This window comes from Ovis aries, chromosome 21 (genome assembly GCF_016772045.2).
Source record: "Ovis aries strain OAR_USU_Benz2616 breed Rambouillet chromosome 21, ARS-UI_Ramb_v3.0, whole genome shotgun sequence".
NCBI classification, from domain to species: domain Eukaryota; kingdom Metazoa; phylum Chordata; class Mammalia; order Artiodactyla; family Bovidae; genus Ovis; species Ovis aries.
Genome location: NC_056074.1, coordinates 35,705,064 through 35,726,218, shown reverse-complemented (window position 1 = coordinate 35,726,218; position 21,155 = coordinate 35,705,064). Strand labels below are relative to the sequence as shown.

The 21,155-nt window shown below is 44.2% G+C and overlaps 1 protein-coding gene across 1 annotated transcript; it reads left to right on the top strand.

Moving 5' to 3' along the window:
- Positions 1–11,878: 11,878 nt before the first annotated feature.
- LOC101104869 (pregnancy-associated glycoprotein 1-like) lies at positions 11,879–20,735 on the top strand. The gene is made up of 9 exons (XM_004019578.6): positions 11,879–11,989; positions 13,068–13,218; positions 14,194–14,311; positions 14,410–14,528; positions 15,687–15,880; positions 16,799–16,915; positions 18,425–18,566; positions 18,654–18,752; positions 20,424–20,735. Exons 1-9 carry the CDS (start codon positions 11,937–11,939, stop codon positions 20,571–20,573), a joined length of 1,143 nt encoding a protein of 380 aa, XP_004019627.2. The 5' UTR covers positions 11,879–11,936; the 3' UTR covers positions 20,574–20,735.
- The last annotated feature ends 420 nt before the right edge of the window (positions 20,736–21,155 follow it).

The following is a 21,155-nucleotide window of genomic DNA, read 5'->3' as shown; positions in this document are numbered from 1 at the left end:
AGCAGATATGTGAGAGGGATTTCTTGGAAGACTGCTTTCAAGGAGCTGATTTAGCTGAGAGATGGGACTCTTCCTTTCCCTACTTTCTTCCTAACGGTTGTCTGGATTTTAGTTGTGATGGTGGAACTCCTGCAGTTGTATCTGACAATCATGTAACTTTGGAGATGGATATCACCCAAGCTCTGGCTGGCCCACCTCCAGCTTTGTTCCAGTGGGAGAAAAAAAATCAAGTTTGTCTTGAGAATATTATAGTTGTTTTAGATTTTTGCAATGTGCATCCAAACTTAATCCTGATACTGCTATGTGTTTAATATGATATAGCCTTATTATTTTGTTGAGTTTGGTGAATGTATTTATGTTTTACATTTCTCTAATTTTTTTATTTTATAAATTGACTCATCAACCATTATACCTAAATTGTATAAATGCAAAATTATGATAATAAGCATGCTTTCCTTTAGATTTTGAATTTTATACTTTCTTGTCTTCTTTCCTGTCTTGTTTTCTCCATATTTTACAGCCTGGACCATGTTCTCTCTTATAACCTCATCCATATCCATATCTGCAGGCAAAAACAGACCGAGAGCTGGGGAGAACCAAAGAAGAATGAATACAGGGATATGAATGAAGGGTGGTGGCCCTTGTTGCTTATCATGAATGTTCTGAAGTGGGATCACATTCTCCTGCCCTTCTGTGTGCCTACCACCCCCAGGTTTGCCATGAACATGGAAGATACTTCAGCTCATGGAATTTGAGTAGAGGTGATACCTCACTTTCAAATGGAACTATTATTTTCTGTCCCACTACATGGAATGCAGATGTAATGACAGGAGCTGGAGCAGCCGTGTTAGACCAGAGGTAGTTAGCACAAGTGGAAGATGTGACAAGAAAGAAGTGGGCCCTCATCTCTGTGGAGAGACCTGCACTAACATTATATGACAGAGAATTGAAATTGAATTGCATTTAAGATAATGTTATTTAAGGTTTGATTACAGTTGTTGAACCTGTAACCTAAGACTCATAATAGAATAACTGATCTTTGTGTTAGCCTTGTCTTGACATTAGGGTCTGCATGAGACAATACCTACTGACGAATACTTAGAAGTGAGTCAAGTGACAGTCCTGCCCTCTGGAAGCTGTGCTCTAGTGTGGGATTCAGAAACTAAAGCAAGAACAAAGCCACATGGCAGGACAACTTCAAAATCCTGTAGGAACCCTTGGAGGGGAACCTCAATCAGTCCTGATCTCAGGAGGTTCCTTGAAGCAGGGAGAATCCTCTATCAGGCTCCCCATAAATAGGCCATGGTGCCAAGTTTCATGTAAAAGTGATTTATTTCAAATTCCTTCCAGAGTGTTTTCCCTTTTGATCCAGTGCTTAAGATATGCATTTGAGAACTGGTTTGGGAAGACTGCAAATGCCCCAGGGCAGCTAAGCCAGTGGGCCACAACTACTGAGCCTGAGTGCCCTAGAGCCTGTGATCTACATCAACAGAAGCACAGGATTGAAAAACCAGTGCACTGCCATAACAGAGTAGCCCCTGGTCACTGCAAAATAAAATAAAATAAAATAAAATTCTCCCAGAGAAACCAGTGAGGGCTAAGTGGAAGCAGGACATGGAAAAGGATTAAACCAGCCTGGGTCTGATATCATGCAAGGCATGGAGAGGGTGCGACAGCCTGTTTTCACAGGGAACTTGGGATATAAGTTGTGCCTCAAAAGTGCCCCAACCCAAGGCTAGGGAGCTGGGATTTCACTCTCCCACTAGCGCCTCCCTCTCATCCTTCAACTAACACCCAGCTGGTGTCTCCAAGCCCTTGTATTAGATCCTCCAAAGACAAATCAAAGGTGACACTAGAAGCAAAAGACACCAAAGCTCAGGAAAATGCAACCTTAGATAATGTCTAGATTTCTGCACCCAGTCTGCCATCTCCAGCATCATATCTGAAATCCTGCGAGTCTAAAAAACTCCGTGGTTCTCTACATGTAAGCATTTTAAAAAAAAATTCAGGTTTTAATTTGTATAGGAGTATAGTTAATTTATAGCATTGTATTAATATTAGTTGTATGGGAAATTAATTTCCATATACATACACATGTACCCATTGTTTCTTAGATTCTTTTTCCATACAGGATATTATAGACTACTGATCAGAATTCCTGTGCTGTACAGTAGGTCTTTGTTGGTTATCTATTAAATAAAGTAGTACACATATATTAATCTCAAACTCTCAATTTATCCCTCTGCCGCCTTTCCACTTTGGTAACTATAATTATTTTTTTGATGGAGGGCTGTGTCTAGGCACTTTTTTGGATCAGGGTTTGTGCTCGTGAGTGTGCAGTAGCCAGGAAAAACAAGCCTGAGAGAGACTCATTTGAGATGATGGTAAATGTTGAGAGGGACAAGGCCATGCAGAAAGCTGGGAGAAAAACATTCTAGATGTGGGAATTACCACTGCTAAGGACCAGGGTGACCAAGCTTAATAAATGGCTACCCTTCCACTGCCAACCTTCCTTCCATGTTTGGAATTTGGCTACAGGACAACCACCATACCTCATCCCATGCTTCAGTTGTGAGTTAGAAATAATGAGGCATGTCAGCCTTCCCAAGAAGGGAGAACCTGGGGCTATCACAAGACTGAATATGCTCTGGTTCAGGGACATTTACACAAACTGGTTATCACAGGAGTATCAGGTGCCAGGGGCAGCACCAATGCCTCTGACTATCTCCGTATACTTGTTCTCATGAGTAGAAACACCAAGGAACAGATAGCGTGAAGAAATAAGTAATCACTCTTGTTTCATCTTGCCCCTATGTAATTCCTATGGCTCTTTGACCACATTGCTCTCTGCCCAAAAACTCTTTCCTCTATTTCATCTTCAAAGGTGGCTTGTGAATTACATCAGCACCTGACTGTGAAGCCTGGTGGCTGAAACTCAACTCACAGTCAGCTGGGACCCAGAGATGTCCAGCCTTGTCCTGACTTCCTGTCCTTTTTCTCCAACCAGATTCATAAAGCAAAGTCCCTATAAAATATAAGGGTGATTGTCATTCTCTCAAGGCCATTGAATCTCCAAGGTCTATTTGGAGCATCAAAGAGAAAACACATCCGCTGCATTCAGGCTAGTTTCAGACCCCAACCTCACTCAGCCAGGGGTTCCCTGAGGAAACATAAGGCACTTCTCCTTTCCAGAAAGCTAAGATTAGAATGCTTCTTGCTCTGAATTCAGGTTCATGTTACCCAGCCAGCCAAGGGTCTGTCTTGTGTGAAGGAGGAGTGGGAGCTCTGGGGATCTGAATTGATAGTGAATCAGTCACCACCTTCACGACTACCTCCTACAGCACTACAGCTGGGGCGCTCCCACTGTTCCTGGGGCCAAGAAGAAACAGCCCTGAATATTGCTTTCCTGCTGGTACATGGAGGCAGGTCTGCTAATAAAATCAGAACCAGACTTGAGGGGCAACGGGAAAAAAACTTCCACTCTGGTGCTTACAGACATCTTAGAGCTACCCAGCAGTGGATGCAATTGAACTTTCTCTCATCTTTCCCTTCTTGGAAGTCTCCTAGCCTGGGAACCAGAGTTCCTGGATCCCAAGTCTTCACTAACTTACTTGAAGTCTTAAGGTGAGTCATACACCCCAGGGTTCAGTTTCCCATCTCTTGGATTAGGGAGACTGGACTTGCTCCAGAACACTTGATCCAGACTGAGGCTCAATGCCAATCAGTGGACAAGTGGATCAGAGGTGCAAGTTTCTGAGTATGCTGAGGCTGCCTCTGGTGGGCAGGGGGCTTTAACTTATCTGTTGATGTTCATGTGTTCTGGACTCGGGACCAGGAATGGCAGATCACTTGGCACACAGCTGCTGTGACACTGAGGACCTTAGAGGCCTTGCCCACTGGGACTTACCATCATTTGGGTTCCGTGAGATGAGATCAGGTATTTATAAGTCAGAAATTACCAGTGGGGAAGCTTGTAGATTCCTCAACAGAAACCCAAAATAGACTAATGACTCATCTGTCCTAAAAAACTCTGGGAACTAGATATGCCAGGACTCTTAGACAAATTTTGTAATATTTTAAATACTATTTAAAGTAGGTCATTTTTGGATGATCTGCCATTTGCTCTGTGGCTTGGGATGATACCCACAGTTAGAGTGGAATCAAAGGGCCTCTGGGGGAGGCCTTCTCCCTGTGAGTCATTAGGAGTGAGTACAGCTCTCTCCCCTCCACCTCTGGAGCAGGAATTCCAGCAGGAAGGATGTGACCTCCAAGTTTAACCGAACTACTCAAGAAGGTCTGGCCCTCAAGTAGGCACTATTCTTTCCCCAGTGCTTCTTCTTTCCCTCCTGGGTCCTGTGCAAGCTGCCCACCTCCTGGTTACTGGGTTCTTAATTCCTACTCCCTTCGCTTGTAGATATCTATGCAGTCCCACCTGTGGCTCCCCCCCTACCCAGGCCCAATCCCTCACCTGCAGATGGCACTAAAGAAGGGAAAACCAAGATGGGTCTGCCCAGTTCATTCTTTCTAAAAATATCTGCATTCCTTCTATTTACAGACCCTGTCCTTAATCATCAACATCTCCTGCTAGATGACTCAGCTTAGCAGAGGAATGGAGGAGAGGCAGATGGTGGAGCGGGGGACGTTAAGGGTGTCAGGTGTGGGGGACGGTTTTCAGATGATAAGAGATGAGTTGGAGTAAGGAACATGTGGTCCTCCAACCACGCATTCATTGGGAACCCACCTGAATCTGCTATCTTGGGCTCCTCAGGGTATCACTAAGACAGAGACTCTTTATAAACTTCTTACTGCAAAACAATTTCAAACATAACAAATATAAGAAAGAAGAGTGTCATGAACCCTACATTTCATCATTCAGCATCAGTAACTACAAAACTAACCTCTTAGTCCCACAGGTTGTCATAGACTGGAGACTATGCAACATCAAGGTGATGGCCAATTGAGTTCCCGGTGAAGATATTCTTAACTTGCATCAGTCTTTCTCTTCTTGCTATGTTTTCACATGAGGTGGCTGAAGGGAAGGAAGAAGAGGGAGAATAAGAGAGAAAAAGAGGGAGAGGCTATTACCATCATGAGGGACCACCATCAAAACCCCATGTCAACCTAGGTACCTCCCAAAGGCCCTACTTCCTAATACCATCGCATTGGGAGTCAAGGATGGACACAATTCATCCATAGCAGCTATGCATTGTGTAGCAGGTATCTCTTTTTAATTCAAGACAGACCATCATTTCATACTCTCTTTTACCCCTTACTCATTTTTCCTGATGTATTTTGGGAAAAGAAAACATTCCACAAAATGAATATAATGAGTATTTTTCGTAGAATGATAGGATATGAAAAAATGCTCTTTTTTCCCAATAAAGTGAATATTTTATATCCAGTCCATGTGCAAATTTCCCTGATTCTAAAAAAGCAGATGTCTTTTCACAGTTTATTGAAAGAATGTACTCATACGATGCACTTGGTTTTTCTCTTTTAAGACAAAATAACTGTTCCTCTCCCAATTTTAATGCCATTTGTTTGTTCAGAAACTGGGCAGAAGCAGGGTGGTTTGTCTTACAGAATGTCCCACTATTGGGTTTAGAGCAGGAGTCCACAATACCAGCACAGTGGGTCAGGACCAGTACCAGTCCTTGGTCTATTAGGAACCAGACCTCCACAGCAGGAGGTGAGCTGCAGGCCAGTGAGTGAGGCTCCATCTGTATTATTGCTGCTCTCCATCACTCTCTCATCACCCCCAGAAGGGACAGTCTAGCTTGTTTTCCTGGAATGGATTGTAGTTACATACCTATGCTTAACAGAAACAAAAATAGTATAAATATCGGTGATTATTTTCCTTTCTCAGTGCTCACAATGGTGAGTTGGTGTCCTGGCAATCTATCACACTGACAAATTAAATTGCTTATTAACATTTAAACACATTTGGACAGCTTAAAATTTAATATTAAAAAACTAAGATCATGGAATCCAGCCCCATCCTTCATGGCAAATAGAAGGAGAAAAGGTGGAAGCAGTGTCAGATTTCTTCATCTTAGCCTCTAAAACCACTATGGAGGGTGTCTGCATCCATGAAATCAGAAGGTGTTTGCTTCTTGGCAGGAAAGCTATGAAAACATAAACAGTGCGTTGAGAAGCAGAAACATCACTCTGCCCAACAAACTGGTAGATGTTTGGCCTTTTCATCTGGAGACCTAAACTTTCTGTCCAGGCCCCCTTGGTCTTTGATGTCCCTCAGCTTTCTCGTCCTTCAAGATTCCCAAGATTATTCTGTGCATTTCTTTACCCACTCCTGAAATCAGCCATCTCTTTAAGAAACCATGCATTGTCTGATGGGAAATGTATTTAGAAGCTAGATGTTAGACCTCAGAATAGTCACTGTTATCAAGTTGTCATTGCTTCTAGGCTTCACAGTGGTCAGTGTAGCAAGTACACATTTTCCTTAAAAATTAAAAAGGAATATAATTAGTTGGTACAAACTTATGCTTTCAGTTCAAGATTTAAGACAGCATGGTTTGAATTAAACTTCTTTATGTTATGAGTGAACCTCTTTTTCTAGCCACTAAGAAAGTCTTACTTCAGAACATTAGTTTTTATTATTGTCTAGCTTTTACTTGTTAACATACAAATAACTAAGTCACAATAACAGAAACAATATGAGGAACAATAAGTTGTTGAAATATTGCTCTCCTCAGCTACGATGGTGGTGCAAATGCATGGCAGCTGCAATGGCAGTGCAGAAGCCCAGTGAGGAGGAACTACCCCATGTCCAAATCAGGGGCAGCAGCCGAGAGGAGCTACCCTACTTACAAGGTATGGAGCAGTGGCTACACTTTGTAGGAGCAGCTGTGAAGACATACCCCATGTCCAAGGTAAGAGAAACCCAAGTAAGAAGGTAGGCACTGAGAGAGGGCATCAGAGGGCAGACAGACTGAAACCACAATCACAGACAACAATCCAATCTGTCACATGGATCATAGCCTTGTCTAACTCAATGAAACTAAGCCATGCCCTGTGAGGCCACCCAAGATGGACGGGTCATGGTGGAGTGAATGTGGTCCACTGGAGAAGGGAATGGCAAATCACTTCAATATTCTTGCCTTGAGAACCCAATGAACAGTTTGATAAGGCAAAAAGATAGAACACTGAAAGATGAACTCCTCAGGTCGGTAGGTGCCCAATATGCTACTGGAGACTGGTGGAGAAATAACTCCAGAAAGAATGAAGGGATGGAGCCAAAGCAAAGACAACACCCAGTTGAGGGTGGGACTGGTGATTGAAGCAAGATAAGAGAGTAATATTTCATAGGAACCTGGATTGTTAGGTCCATGAATCAAGGCAAATTGGAAGTGGTCAAACAGGAGAGGACAAGAATGAACATAGACATTAAAGGAATCTAAGAACTAAAATGGACTGGAATCGGTGAATTTAACTCAGATGACCATTATATCTACTACTGTGGGCAGGAATCCCTTAGAAGAAATGGAGTAGACATCATAGTCAACAAAAGAGTCTGAAATGCAGTACTTGGATGCTATCTCAAAAATGACAGTATGATCTCTGTTCGTTTCCAAGGCAAACCATTCATTATCATGGTAATCCAAGTCTATGCCCTGATCAGTAATGCTGAAGAAGCTGAAGTTGAACAGTTCTATGAAGACCTTAAAGACCTTCTAGAACTAACACGTGAAAATGATGTCATTTTTTAAATAGGGGACTGGAATGCAAAAGTAGGAGTCAAGAAACACCACGAATAACAAGCAAATTTGGCCTTGGAGTACAGAATGAAGCAGGACAAAGGCTAATAGAGTTCTGCCAAGAGAATGCACTGGTCATAGCAAACACCCTCTTCCAACAACACAAGAGAAGACTCTACACATGGACATCACCAGATGGTCGACACAAAAATTAGATTGATTATATTCTTTGTTGCCAAAGATGGAGAAGCTCTATACAGTCAGCAAAAACACGACTGGGAGCTGAGGGTGGCTCAGAACATGAACACATTATTGGCAAATTCAGACTGAAAGTGAAGAAAGTGGAGCAAAGCACTAGACCATTCAAGGATGACCTAAATCAAATCCCTTAGGACTATACAGAGGAAGTGAGAAATAGATTTAAGGGACTAGATCTAGTAGACAGAGTGCCTGATGAACTATGGACAGAGGTTCATGACATTGTACAGGAGACAGGAATCAAGGCCATCCTCAGAAAAAGAAAGGCAAAAGAGCAAAATGGCTGTCTGAGGAGGCCTTACAGATAGCTGGGAAAAGAAGGGAAGAAAAAAGCAAAGCAGAAAAGCAAAGATATACTGATTTTAATGCAGAGTTCCAACGAATAGCAAGGGGAGATAAGAAAGCCTTTCTCAATGATCAATGCAAAGAAATGGAGGAAAACAATAGAATGGGAAAGACTAGAGATCTCTTCAGGAAAATTAGAGATACCAAGGGAATATTCCATGCAAAGATGAGCTCAATAAAGGACAGAAATGGTATGGACCTAATAGAAGCAGAAGATATTAAGAAGAAGTGGCAAGCATACACAGAAGAACTGTACAAAAAAGATCTTCATGACCCAGATAATCATGATGGTGTGATCACTCACCTAGAGCCAGACATCCTGGAATATGAAGTCAAATGGGCCATAGGAAGCATCACTACGAACAAAGCTAGTGGAGGTGATGGAATTCCAGTTGAGCTATTTCAAATCCTGAAAGATGATGCTGTGAAGGTGCTGTACTCAATATGCCAGCAAATTTGGAAAACCCAGCAATGGCCACAGGACTGAAAAAGGTCAGTTTTCATTCCAATCCCAAAGAAAGGCAGTGCCAAAGAATGCTCAAACTACAGCACAATTGCACTCATCTCACACGCTAGTAAAGTAATGCTTAAAATTATCCAAGCCAGGCTTCAGCAGTACATGAACTGTGAACTTCCAGATGCTCAAGCTGGTTTTAGAAAAGTCAGAGGAACCAGAGATCATATTGGCAACATCTGATGGATTATCAAAACAACAAGAGAATTCCAGAAAATCACCTTCTTCTGCTTTAGTGACTATGCCAAAGCCTTTGACTATGTGGATCACAATAAAATGTGGAAAATTCTGAAAGAGATGGGAATACCAGACCAACCGACCTCCCTCTTGAGAAACCTGTATGCATATCAGGAATCAACAGTTAGAACTGGACATGGAACAACAGATTGGTTCCAAATAGGAAGGAGTATGTCATGGATGTATATTTTCACCCTGCTTATTTAACTTATATGCCGCATACATCATGAAAACACTGTGCTGGAGGAAGCACAGGCTGGAATCAAGATTGCCAGGAGAAATTTCAATAACCTCAGATATGCAGATGACACCACCCTTACGGCAGAAAGTGAAGAAGAACTAAAGAACCTCTTGATAAAGGTGAAAGAGGAGAGTGAAAAAGTTGGCTTAAAGCTCAACATTTAGAAAACTAAGATCATGGCATCCATTCCCATCACTTTATGGCCAATAGATGGGGAAACAGTGGAGACAGTGGTTGACTTCATTTTTCTGGGCTCAAAAATCACTGCAGATGTTGATTGCAGCCATGAAATTAAAGCGCACTTACACCTTGGAAGGCAAGTTGTGACCAACCTAGAAAGCATATTGAAAAGCAGAGACATTACTATGTCAACAAACATCCATGTAGTCAAGGCTATGGTTTTTCCAGTGGTCATGTATGGTTGTGAGAGTTAGGATATAAAGAAAGCTGAGCCCTGAAGAATTGATGCTTTTGAACTGTGGTGCTGGAGAAGACTCTTGAGCATCCCTTGGACTGCAAGGAGATGCAACCAATCCATCCTAAAGGAAATCAGTCCTGAATGTTCACTGGAAGGACTGATGCTGAAGCTGAAACCCCAATACTTTGGTCACCTGATGTGAAGAGCTGACTTATTTGAAAAGACCCTGATGTTGGGAAAGATGCAGGGCAGGAGGAGAAGGGGATGACAGAGGATGAGATGGTTGGATGGCATCACCAACTCAATGGACATGAGTATGTGTGGATTCCAGTAGCTGGTGGCAGACAGGGAGGCCTTATGTGCTGCCGTTCATGGGCTCATAAAGAATTGGACACGACTGAGCAACTGAACTGAACTGAAGTTGTTGAATATAGTTTCAGATTTCTTTCCTTTTTTCCTTTTGGTTTTCTTTGGTTTTGTTTTTGATGGGATGTATGTTTTGTTTTTCCTTAGAAGATATTCCACTCTGAATGTAGAGTCATAAGTCTGAATTTTAAAGCCACGTAAGTGATGTGTTGTTATAGGTAGCTAGTCAACAACTTGATGCAATTAGATTTATTAGTTTTTGTTCTCAATTTGTTCAGTTCAGTTCAGTCCCTCCATTGTGTCCATCTCTTTGCAATGCCATAGATTGCAGCATGCCAGCTTCTTGGCCTTTTGGCTAAGATCAAGTGGTGGCTCAGATGGAAAGCGTCTGTCTACAATGTGGGAGACCTGAGTTCGATCCTTAGGTCGGGAAGTTCTCTGGAGAAGGAAACGGCAACCCACTCCAGTACTCTTGCCTAGAAAATCCCATGGACGGAGGAGCCTGATGTCCGTGGGGTCGCAAAGAGTTGGACATGACTGAGCGACTTCCCTTTCCCTTTTAGGCTTCTCTATCCATCACCAACTCCTGTAGCTTGCTGAAGCTCATGTTCATCAACTTGGTGATGCCATCCAATCATTTCATCCTCTGTCTTCCGCTTCTCCTCCCTTCAATCTTTCTTAATATCAGGGTTTTTTTCCAATGAGTCAGCGTGTTTAGTATGCATTCAGTCTCTTTTTAAATCAAGCAACATGAGTTAAATTCCTCTCTGTCCCTACTGCACTCCCAACTCTAGGCTGGAAACAAAAACCTACAGAGACTGAAGGCTGATTCCAGCATATCACTGTGGAGATTTCATTTGCACTGTTTTTTCAGGGAAAAAAATTAGTTGCTAACATTAAAATCAGTAGATTGTACATAAATATCCAAACTTCTGATTCTCCTGAAAACATAGGCAAAGGCATGCTTTCCAGCATGGCTGAAGTGGAGGAAAGCCTGCTCCCAGTGGTAAGGCCTGTGCTGCCGAGGGTCCAACATGGCCAACTAGTCCTAGTATCATATCTCCTGCCTCCTGGGGCCATGACTTTGTGAGAACTAGACTGCTAGCTCTCTTAAGATAAACACTACTTTTGTCTTGATCAACTTTGACTTCGAAGCCTTTAACCCAGAACCTAGCACACAGTTCTTACTTGTATGTTTGCTGGATGATGTAAAACGTCTTGTGGATGTATATGACATTTCTTCCAATACTGAAGCCATGCCACTGAAGTACTGTTCTGTCCTAATTCTTTGATGCAGCCTGGCATCATAGATGACCCTGATGTCTGCCAATAGACTCACTACCTAAAGCCAGTTGTATGTCCCAGGGCTGTCCCTGAAGTCTTCACTTTGCCATTTGACAACTTATCTTCCTAGCAATCTCCTTTCCAATGAAGACAGCAATGCATATCTCATGAAGTGGCTAGGAAGATGACCTGAAACCACGAATGTTGAGCATGGCCCCTAGTATCCATTTTCATAATGTTCTTAGCCATTTTTTTCTCCATGTAGGCAAGGTTCTCCTTCTTAAATGTCCATGCAGATCAATCTGATTTTCCAGCCAAGCTACAAGGAAGAGATTACAATTCAATTCTCTGTATTCTGAGAAGCTTCAAAGGCCACTCGTGAAGGACACTGATGAAGGTAAAGATTTTATCAAGACCTTTGTGTTATTTTTTCAGATCTTTCAGTGGCCTAAAGGGGAAAACTAGGGTAGGTCAGAGCATATATAACTAGGGGCTGCTAGTCACCACTACGTGCTAAGAACCCAAACTTCCTTGAGTACCTAGAGCCAGGAAAGAAGCATGAAATGCATTGTGCTCCTTGGGCTGCTGGCCTTCTCAGAGTGCATAGTCAAGTAAGTATGGGGACTGTAAGCCACATCATGTTCCTTTCTCAGATTTTTCTTTTCATCTGATTATTCCACCCATCAGGTTTAGAAGGGAATGAAATCTTTCCCTAAGAGTCTTAAAGTTCAAATCTTTATTGTTAATAAGTAACTTGCTCTAGGAACTGTAGATCCCAAGGTCTTATGTAGATTTGCATGGTTGCACAATTCTTAGGGTCCAGTCATGTCATGCCCTATTGAAAATGCAACTCCTTGCAACTGTTCAGGGCACAGTCTATGCAGATGTCAATGTGGTCCTGTGGAATAGCACTTTCTACATTTTATTTAACATGTCCTCTTTTTTCCCTGTCTACTTCAGTGTGTATATGCCTATGTCTGCATCTCTGTATCACTGTCATTTATCTCTCCATCTCTTTGGAAGTCACTGGGAGTGTATTTCTCTCTGTGTTGTTTTCTTTTAATTTTTCATTTGATACATCCTTCCTTCTCAAGCCTCTGAGTTTCCTTACTTGTTCCCTATATCTTGGATTCTTTTTTCAACTCTCACTTCTCTTTCAAAGTGGAGAAAGATGCACTGTTTTATATACACTGTTTTATATCTGACAAGCAGTGTGACCACAGACAACTCAGAAACCTCTTGCATTTCAAATTTCTCCCTTGTATAAGAGGATAAGAGTCCCCCTTCTACCTCCTTCCTTGAGGTTCTATGAGAAGGATAGTGTGGGATGGCAACAGCAATGCTAATGGCTGTCATGTTGAGACTTCCTATTTATCAGGTACCTTATATCCATCACTTCACTTATCCCCAAGATATTCTTTTTGGAGGGTTTGTATTGTTACATTCCACCATTTTACTGAAGGGAAGACTGAGACACCACACGGTCATATGGCTTACCCAAGATTGCAGAAAAGAACCTGTATTCAAAGTGACGTCTTTGTCATCGTATATGCATAAAATTCTGATAATAATGTGCCTCATAAAGATGATTAGAAAATACACAGGGCCATTACAGTGACAGTTATACCTTAATACTGACAGTTTGTTGTAGCATCTTCTTTGTTTTCTTTGTCAAATGCTTGGTTAAAGAATACCTCTAAGGAGAATGAAGACCATGAGAAACACCGTCAGTGGAAAAAACATGATGAACAGTTTCCTGAAAGAACATACTTATAGTCTGTCCCAGATTTCTTCTCGTGTCTCAAATCTAACTATTCACCCACTGAGAAACATCATGGATGTGAGTATTTTGGGAGGATGGAGCTCCACAGCGCCCCCTGGTGCTCTGGTTTAGTACTGAGGCTCATCTGGAGGTGCCTGGTGGGATGTTGGGACTGGGGTTCCTGCAGGAGGCAGAGACACTGGAAAACAGGGACCCCACCCAGAGGAGAAGGCACTCTCGTCCTCAACTGTTGGTCTTGGTGACTGGGCCCGGCAATTACCAGGTGGTAGATAAACATCCATTTCTGTGTCAAAGATGTGTCATTAGTTTGAGGGCAATTGTTCCTTAGGAACTAGGTGAGCCAGTCAGTTACAGATGAAGAATGAGCCATCACTGATCAAAAGGTAGAACCAACTGCAAAGCAACTGTGACTCCCCTGGCAGAGGAATTCAGTTTCCACAGATGCAAGAACCACAGCAGTAAAAAGTTACTGAACCCATATTCCATGTAAGGCCGTGAGAATCTAACACTGTGGTTACTGTTTTTAGATTAGACAAAGGGTTTATTTTGTCTTCAAGAATGCCTATGCCAGCCTGAGAGATAGGCAAAGGGTATATACATGTCGAGTGAAAGGGTCACCTGTGTGGAGTTGATTGGATGTGGTCTGATAGAGGGAGTGGCTGGAGTTGATCCAGAAGGACCTCCTGGAGAAGGGGGTGCTGAGGCTGGGATTGAAGAGACTACAGACCTTCTCAAATGAAGGCACCAGGACTTCCCTGGGTGTCCAGCAGTCCTGGAGGCCCAGTGATTATGCCTCTATGCTTCCAATGCAGGAGGTACCACTTCAATGCCTGGTCATAGAATCAATATACTGCATACAACGTAGAACAGGAAAAATATATCAAATGCAGACACCTCTGTGACCAAAGTCTGTGAGCTGCACGGTGGTTAGAAAGTGATCTCAAGAGATATGTGACACCCAGAGGGAGGCATTAGTGTGGGAATAGAGGGTAGCCAGTTCTGCACTAACCTACTCCCTCCTTTTCACTGTAGATGCTCTACGTGGGTAACATCACCATTGGAACACCCCCTCAGGAATTCCAAGTTATCTTTGACACGGGCTCATCTGACTTGTGGGTACCCTCTGTCTTTTGCCAAAGTCTAGCCTGTGGTGAGTACAGACACCCCCTACCCAGACCATCCTTCACTTGCCCTGTTGCCCTGTTTCCACCCTTGGCACCTGATGACACTCATCTCTTGTGTCTGCAGCTACAAAGGTTATGTTCATACATCTTCACTCTTCCACCTTCCGGCCTACCCAAAAGGTCTTCAACATCGAGTACAATCCTGGAAGGATGAAAGGACTTCTTGTTTATGACACAGTTCGGGTAACAAATGCTGAGTCAGGACTGGCTATGGAGTGAGCCTGGATTGCAAAACAGATCCAGGACCCTTCTTAGCCTAACTCCCATAGAATTGGCCATCTTACCCACAGGATTCTGCATTTGGGGAGACAGTGCATGTCGTGACACATGAGCAAACAGATTAGTTAACCCAGAGAGTGGCTTGAGGTGTGGACTTGCAGCTCCTCTGCCCATGAGCAGTTCAAGGATCATTTTGCTGGGAGTGAGAAGAGGGGAAAAAAGCACCCACTTGTATATTCACAGACTGTTCCAGGCGCTTTCAGGTTTAGTCCTGCAACAGCCCCACACAGCAGTTACTCTGATTAGCTCATGAGACATAGAGGAAACTGAGGTGCAGACAGCAAGGGCCTTGCTGAGGGCACACATGTGGTAAAAGGTGGAGTTAGGCTGGCTTTTCAGGACTGAAGTTGCTGTGGGGTGTTTGGAGACAGGATAAAACTGATCTGTGCACCCTGGGGGCACTCAAGTGCTTCAGGTATCCATAGTGGGAAACTGGAAGCCTGAGAAGTCTAGGGGCCTATAAATGAATTCTCACTCTAGAAGACCTTTGAGAGTCTAATTAACCTATGGTCTGCCTCCCCCAAATTATTTGAGTAGTTCCGCTATCTCACATTCTCTCTCATACACACGCACACAAATACAAACATATCCCCAAAGGTGAATTCCCCAGGCAGTAATTTCATAGAACCCTGCAAGCAATATGGTGTTTTCAGCTTCTGTCTTCCTGGACAGATGCAGAATCCACAGTACATCACAGAGAATGCAATCCATTCCTGTCAGTAGGTCAGTGATGCCCAAGAGGAGGCTATATTGCTCTCCACTCAGTTTGTCCATAAGGTGGTGCCAATGGGTCCTGGCCTGACTCGGTTGCCCCACCTGTACAGAAGCCACGAGGCCAACTTGACTCACTCAGGTGGTGTTTTTCAGAGGGGCAGATGTTTTAAATTTATAGCCTCTCTCAAGTGGAACCCAAATTCCCCTCCCAGCTTGGTCTAACCATCTGTGGGCCATGAAAGACAGAGCCCAGCCTCAATTCTCTGAGGATCTAATGGCAATGCACTCCAGCCCCGTCCTAGCCCTGCTTCATGTATCTGTAAGTGGGAACACTCTTCTCTCCCACAGATTGGGGACCTTGTAATTACTGACCAGCCTTTCTGTATAAGCCTGTTGGAAACCGGATTTGAGAGTATACCTTTTGATGGCATCTTGGGCTTGAACTACCCAAACATATCCGTCTCTGGAGCCATCCCCATCTTTGACAACCTGAAGAATGAAGGTGCCATTTCTGAGCCTGTTTTTGCCTTCTACTTGAGCAAGTAAGTCTGAGATGGAAAATCACTTTATCCAAATTAGCAGTAAGATACTTTCAATGCTTTCAGATGCACGAAAAATATAGAACACTTGGTAAAAAGTATCCTGAGAGATAATCTAACCCAGGATAACTATGGCCCCAGGGCCCTATCTGGCTTCACCAGTGGCTTTTATAAATAACGTTTTATTGGAACACACCCTGTTCCTAATGAGTAATTGCTCTCCGCGGGTGAGTGAGGAGGAAGACTAATGGACAGCAACAGGAAGCACGTTGAATAAAAGGCATTAGGATTTGCTTATGTATTTGATAAGGAAATAAGGAGAAGGATGGTGGATATCTTTCCTTCCTCATTAGCATTTCACTGGGAGCCCAGGACCAGCTACCCAATTTGTGGAGCCAGTGAAAAACGAAAGGGTGGGACACAAAACTCTGGAACTCTTGTTCAAGAAATATGAGGCATTTCAAGACAGGGAGAGCAGAGGTGGGGTCACTTCTGAGTGTGGGGCCCTTTGGACAGTAGAGGTCACGGGCCAGTGGAGCCAACTCTTGGTGACCTGAACCCACACCCTTAGAACTCCCAGGCCTTGATTTTCCTGAAAAATGACAAGGTGGATAAGGGGAAAGCCAAACACTTCAGCACCCTGCCCTCTGATGGTGTCTGAGCACTCAGGTCCCTGGAGGCCCAGGGCGTCTTCAGAAGACATAGTGGGTGGAGCCCACCAAGTGATTCAGCTTCTGACCTCCTCTGTGCCACTCACTAGCCAGTTACAGACCTCAGTCTGGATCTCAATTGCCCCCCGATGTTATTTCTGCATCTGTATGTGGGGACCTTATTAGGGCTTTGATTGGTAGACAAGCACAGCTCTCAGACAGTGCTGTTGTTACTGTCCTCCAAGGATTGCCCCCTCACTTCTCTCTACAGAGACAAGCGGGAGGGCAGTGTGGTGATGTTTGGTGGGGTGGACCACCGCTACTACAAGGGAGAGCTCAACTGGATACCATTGATCCAAGCGGGCAACTGGATTGTAAACGTGGACCGGTAAGCCTCTCCCTCTGAGGTTCAGCCCAAGTGATGCTCCCAATTCTGTACATGGACACAGGCAGACACACACAAATAAATTCTCAAACACACAGTCCCACAGACATATACACCACCCACAATGACACAGACAGACACACAGACACATGGAAACACACAAGCTGACACACATAAACATACAGAGACATATATAAACATTTATAGCTAGTTAGAAACACAAGCACACACAGAGACACATACAAACACACATACAAAAAAACACACAAGCACACAGATACACAAACAACCCATGGGTTCATAATCCCCAGGCCTTCTGAGCATGGCTCTGACCCGGGTCCAAAAAGGGTCCAGAGAGTTCTGTGCAGCTGGGAGAGAGCTGCATCCACTGCCATTTGAGGTGGGGAGCATGGTTAGAGGACTCTACATTGTGGTGAACAGAGGATCAGGGAGAATTTCAGCAGCCTGAACAGAGTTATGAGAAGATGACCAACAGTCCAGGGCTATCAAGGATATAGGAAGTTCTCAGTACAGATAAATATCTGTTTAAGAACAGGGAAAGTTCTAAGCAAATGGGGACAACTGGTCTCCTTAGGGAGCAGCTACCCAGCAATGGAGAGAGGTTGGCTGCAGTCTTCAGACATGAAAGCAACTAATAAAAAAGACACCCCACGTACCTTGGCACACAGTGGGGGGGGGGGGCTATAAGAGAGAATCAGGAAGGTGGGATCTAGGAGTGACCTGAGGACAAGAGGCATAATTAATAAGTTTCTGTGTGAGACCCTCAGACAAAAGCTGACCTGTCCTTTGGAGTTTCTGTGGGCTAGTCATGTATTTCCTGGCCAGGGTCTCAGGGTCTGATCTGGTTGTAGGAGCAGTGCTGGCAGACACCGTCTCCCAGAGGAGCCCCTTTCTCCCCCTACTGTGAGAATCTTCTGCCCTCACATCTAAGATGGCAGATGTATATGAAGTGACTCACCCACATAGTGAATTGTGACTTTGGTACATGCTAGACATGAGGAGGAGAAGGCAATGGCAACCCACTCCAGTACTCTTGCCTGGAAAATCCCAGGGTCGGCGGAGCCTGGTGGGCTGCTGTCTATGGGGTTGCACAGAGTCAGACACAACTGAAGTGAGTTAGCAGCCGCAGCAGCAGCAGCAGCAGACATGAGGAAGGGTCTACAGACAGTGACCAAGACAGGAGACTGATAAACACGGGGGGAAAGACTTCCCGAAAACTGTACAGTTAAGGTGGAATCTGGAAGATGAGAAAAATTTGCTAGTCAAAATGGGGTGGAATCTTCTAGGAAAGGAAGACCAGCCTGTGTCAAGGTGCAAAAGATCCTGGTGTGTTCAAGTAGTGCATTCAAGGATGTCAAGAAAGGTGCTGTGTCGAGAGTAAAGGAAAAGAAGGCAAGAGACAAAGGGCTGTTTAGGAGACAGTGAGGAAGGGGGCAGCTCTGGTGAGACTCAGAGTGACCTTGATGCCCACTTTCTTCCACTATCTCTCAGCATCTCCATGAGAAGAAAGATTATTGCTTGTTCTGGAGGCTGCGAGGCCCGTGTGGACACTGGAACAGCACTGATCAAAGGCCCAAGAAGACTGGTCAATAACATACAGAAGCTCATTGGCACCACGCCACAGGATTCCAAGGTGAAGGGTCATGCCCCAGGGTCACTCCCAGTCTCCACACAAAACATGGATCTCCAAGGCCAACCTCTCTCCCTTTCTCTCTAACAGCACTACGTTTCATGTTCTGCGGTCAAAACCCTGCCCTCAATTATCTTCACCATCAACGGCATCAACTACCCAGTGCCAGCACGAGCCTACATCCTCAAGGTGAGGGGACAATACTGAGGGGTGATTCTCAAACTGGGGCTTGCAGCAACCGACACGGTGCTGCTGGGAGGAGACGCCCTCTACTGGCCATCTCACACCATTGCAGATGCTGATGAGCCCTGTGGCTTGGTCAGTGACTGCCAGAAAACCAACCATTTGAGATTAAAGGGCCGTCTGGGATACTGATCTTCCTGAAATAAATATGGAGATGCCACACAATGCTGGCATGGTGGGAATCACAAGGATAGGGGAACACTAAGGTCCTCAGTCCTCAAAGAGCTTCAATTCAATCTGAACCCTTAGCTTTATGAAGATGGAAGTCAGCTCTAGCAGTCCCTGAAATAGGCCATGTTACAAGGAGAATGGCTGGGGACAGTCCCAGTGTGATGTCCCAGCATAAGTTAACAATCTGCCTTCCCTTCTCAAGTTTTTTCTGGTTTGGATGATAAATTACATTGTCAGCCTAGTACTCGGCTGCATCTTCCCCTTGCTCTGGCCAGTTGCCTCTCTGTGAGTTGGGATACCAGACCCCTTTGTGGGGAGGTTGGATACTAAGGTGAATAAAGGGTGCACAGTGACTGCTCAGCCCCGGTACAGGGTAGAGGCTTCATGTCAGCTCCCTGTGGGAGTTCAGATCAGGCTGATGGGCTCAAAGAAGGCTTTAAGGAAGAGAGGGAATTTCAGGAATTCTAAAACCACAAACTCATTGAGCCATATGGAGGGTTGCTTGGTTCTAGGCAGAACTGCACTGGATTCCATGCAAATGGCATCTCACAGTGGTCTAACTGAGGACTAACTAGGGGTGATGAGGGCTAGGGACTGACCAGAGGGGATGGGGAACCAATGTATGTTGCCCAACCAAGCCTGGGGTGGCCAAGGAGGGTGAGTGTGGGCCAAAGGAGGCTTCACAGAGTTCCTGAGTTAACGTGTTGTTCGCACTGCTCTATTTAAGATGGATAACCAACAATGAATTGCTGTGTAGCACAGGGAACTCCGCTCAGTTATATGACAACCTGGTTGGGAAGGATATCTTTGGGACCAGGGTACCCAGATACATATGGTTGAGTCCCTTTACTGTCCACCTGAAACTCAGAATATTGTTAATCAGCTATACTCAATACAAAATAAAATTTTTAAATGAAGTATGGATTGTGGGGACGCAGGAGGAGAACCAGCATTCTCTGCAGAGAAAACAAGGAGCAGAACTCAGAAGGAAGGAAACAGGAAGTGAGGAGAACTATGGACACACTTGTTCTTTTCTAAATAATTATATTGACGTGTGGCTAATCTTCATTGTTGCATTAAGTTCTGCTGAACAGCAATGTGACTCAGTTATACACACAAAAAGTATACATTTTTCTTATTCTTTTTCATGTGGTTTATCACTGAATATTGAATATAGTTCCTTATGCTCTACAGTAGGACTTTGTGGTTTTTCATTCCTCTGTTTCCCCAACTCCCAGTCCTCCCCTCCCTCACATCCTTCCTCATGGCAACCTCATGTCTTGGACCTATCTGGTTTTGGATAAACTCTCATATCCCCTGCTGCTGAGAAAACCCCTTGATACTTACCAAAAGAGGGAAATAAAACAAACTGTGCTGGTTCTGGGTATTGGGGGGAGTTACCGGTAAGGGCTCATGCTGACTGGTATATGTCTCTGACTCCCCCAGGATTCTAGAGGCAACTGCTATACAACTTTTAAAGAGAACACAGTGAGGACATCTAGAGAGACCTGGATCCTGGGTGACGTCTTCCTGAGGCTGTATTTCTCAGTCTTTGATCGAGGAAATGACAGGATTGGCCTGGCACGGGCAGTGTAAATGCTTAGAGTGGTTCAGGAATCAGAAAGGCCTCTCCTAACATACACTCACTCATCCTTTGAGCACTCCTTCCCAGGATGCTGGTGAACTGTATTTGGTGGTCTGCACACCCGATTCTCAGTAAAGAATAAAGGATTTCACACATAATGGTGCTGAAACAAATGGGTGCATCTGTTTGTGTCTGGGAGGTATACAATGATCTGGGAGGTTTTAAAACCAAGTCTGAATCAAAATTGAGAGTAGCCGTACTCCAGCTGGCTTCAAGAAAAGGAAAACTCATTGAAATGATTCTGGGAATCCAGGACACAAGAATCAGAGCAAATGCAAAGATCTCAGTGACTGGACCCAAGAAATCAGAAGTCATCAGTTCTCTCTCACTCTCGCTCTTTCCCTTCACACTTCTTTGATGGTCTTAGCCTGGCAACTTTCTTCCTTAAGGCTTCTACACCTAGTGAGGGAGTCCAAGCTACCTGCCCTAGAGTTTTAAATCCCGAAGGCATCACCTAGTAATGAAAGAAGATTGCAGACATCAGAGTTAAAGGTGTTCTCTGAATGACCCACCTCAGATCACATGTACAGCCC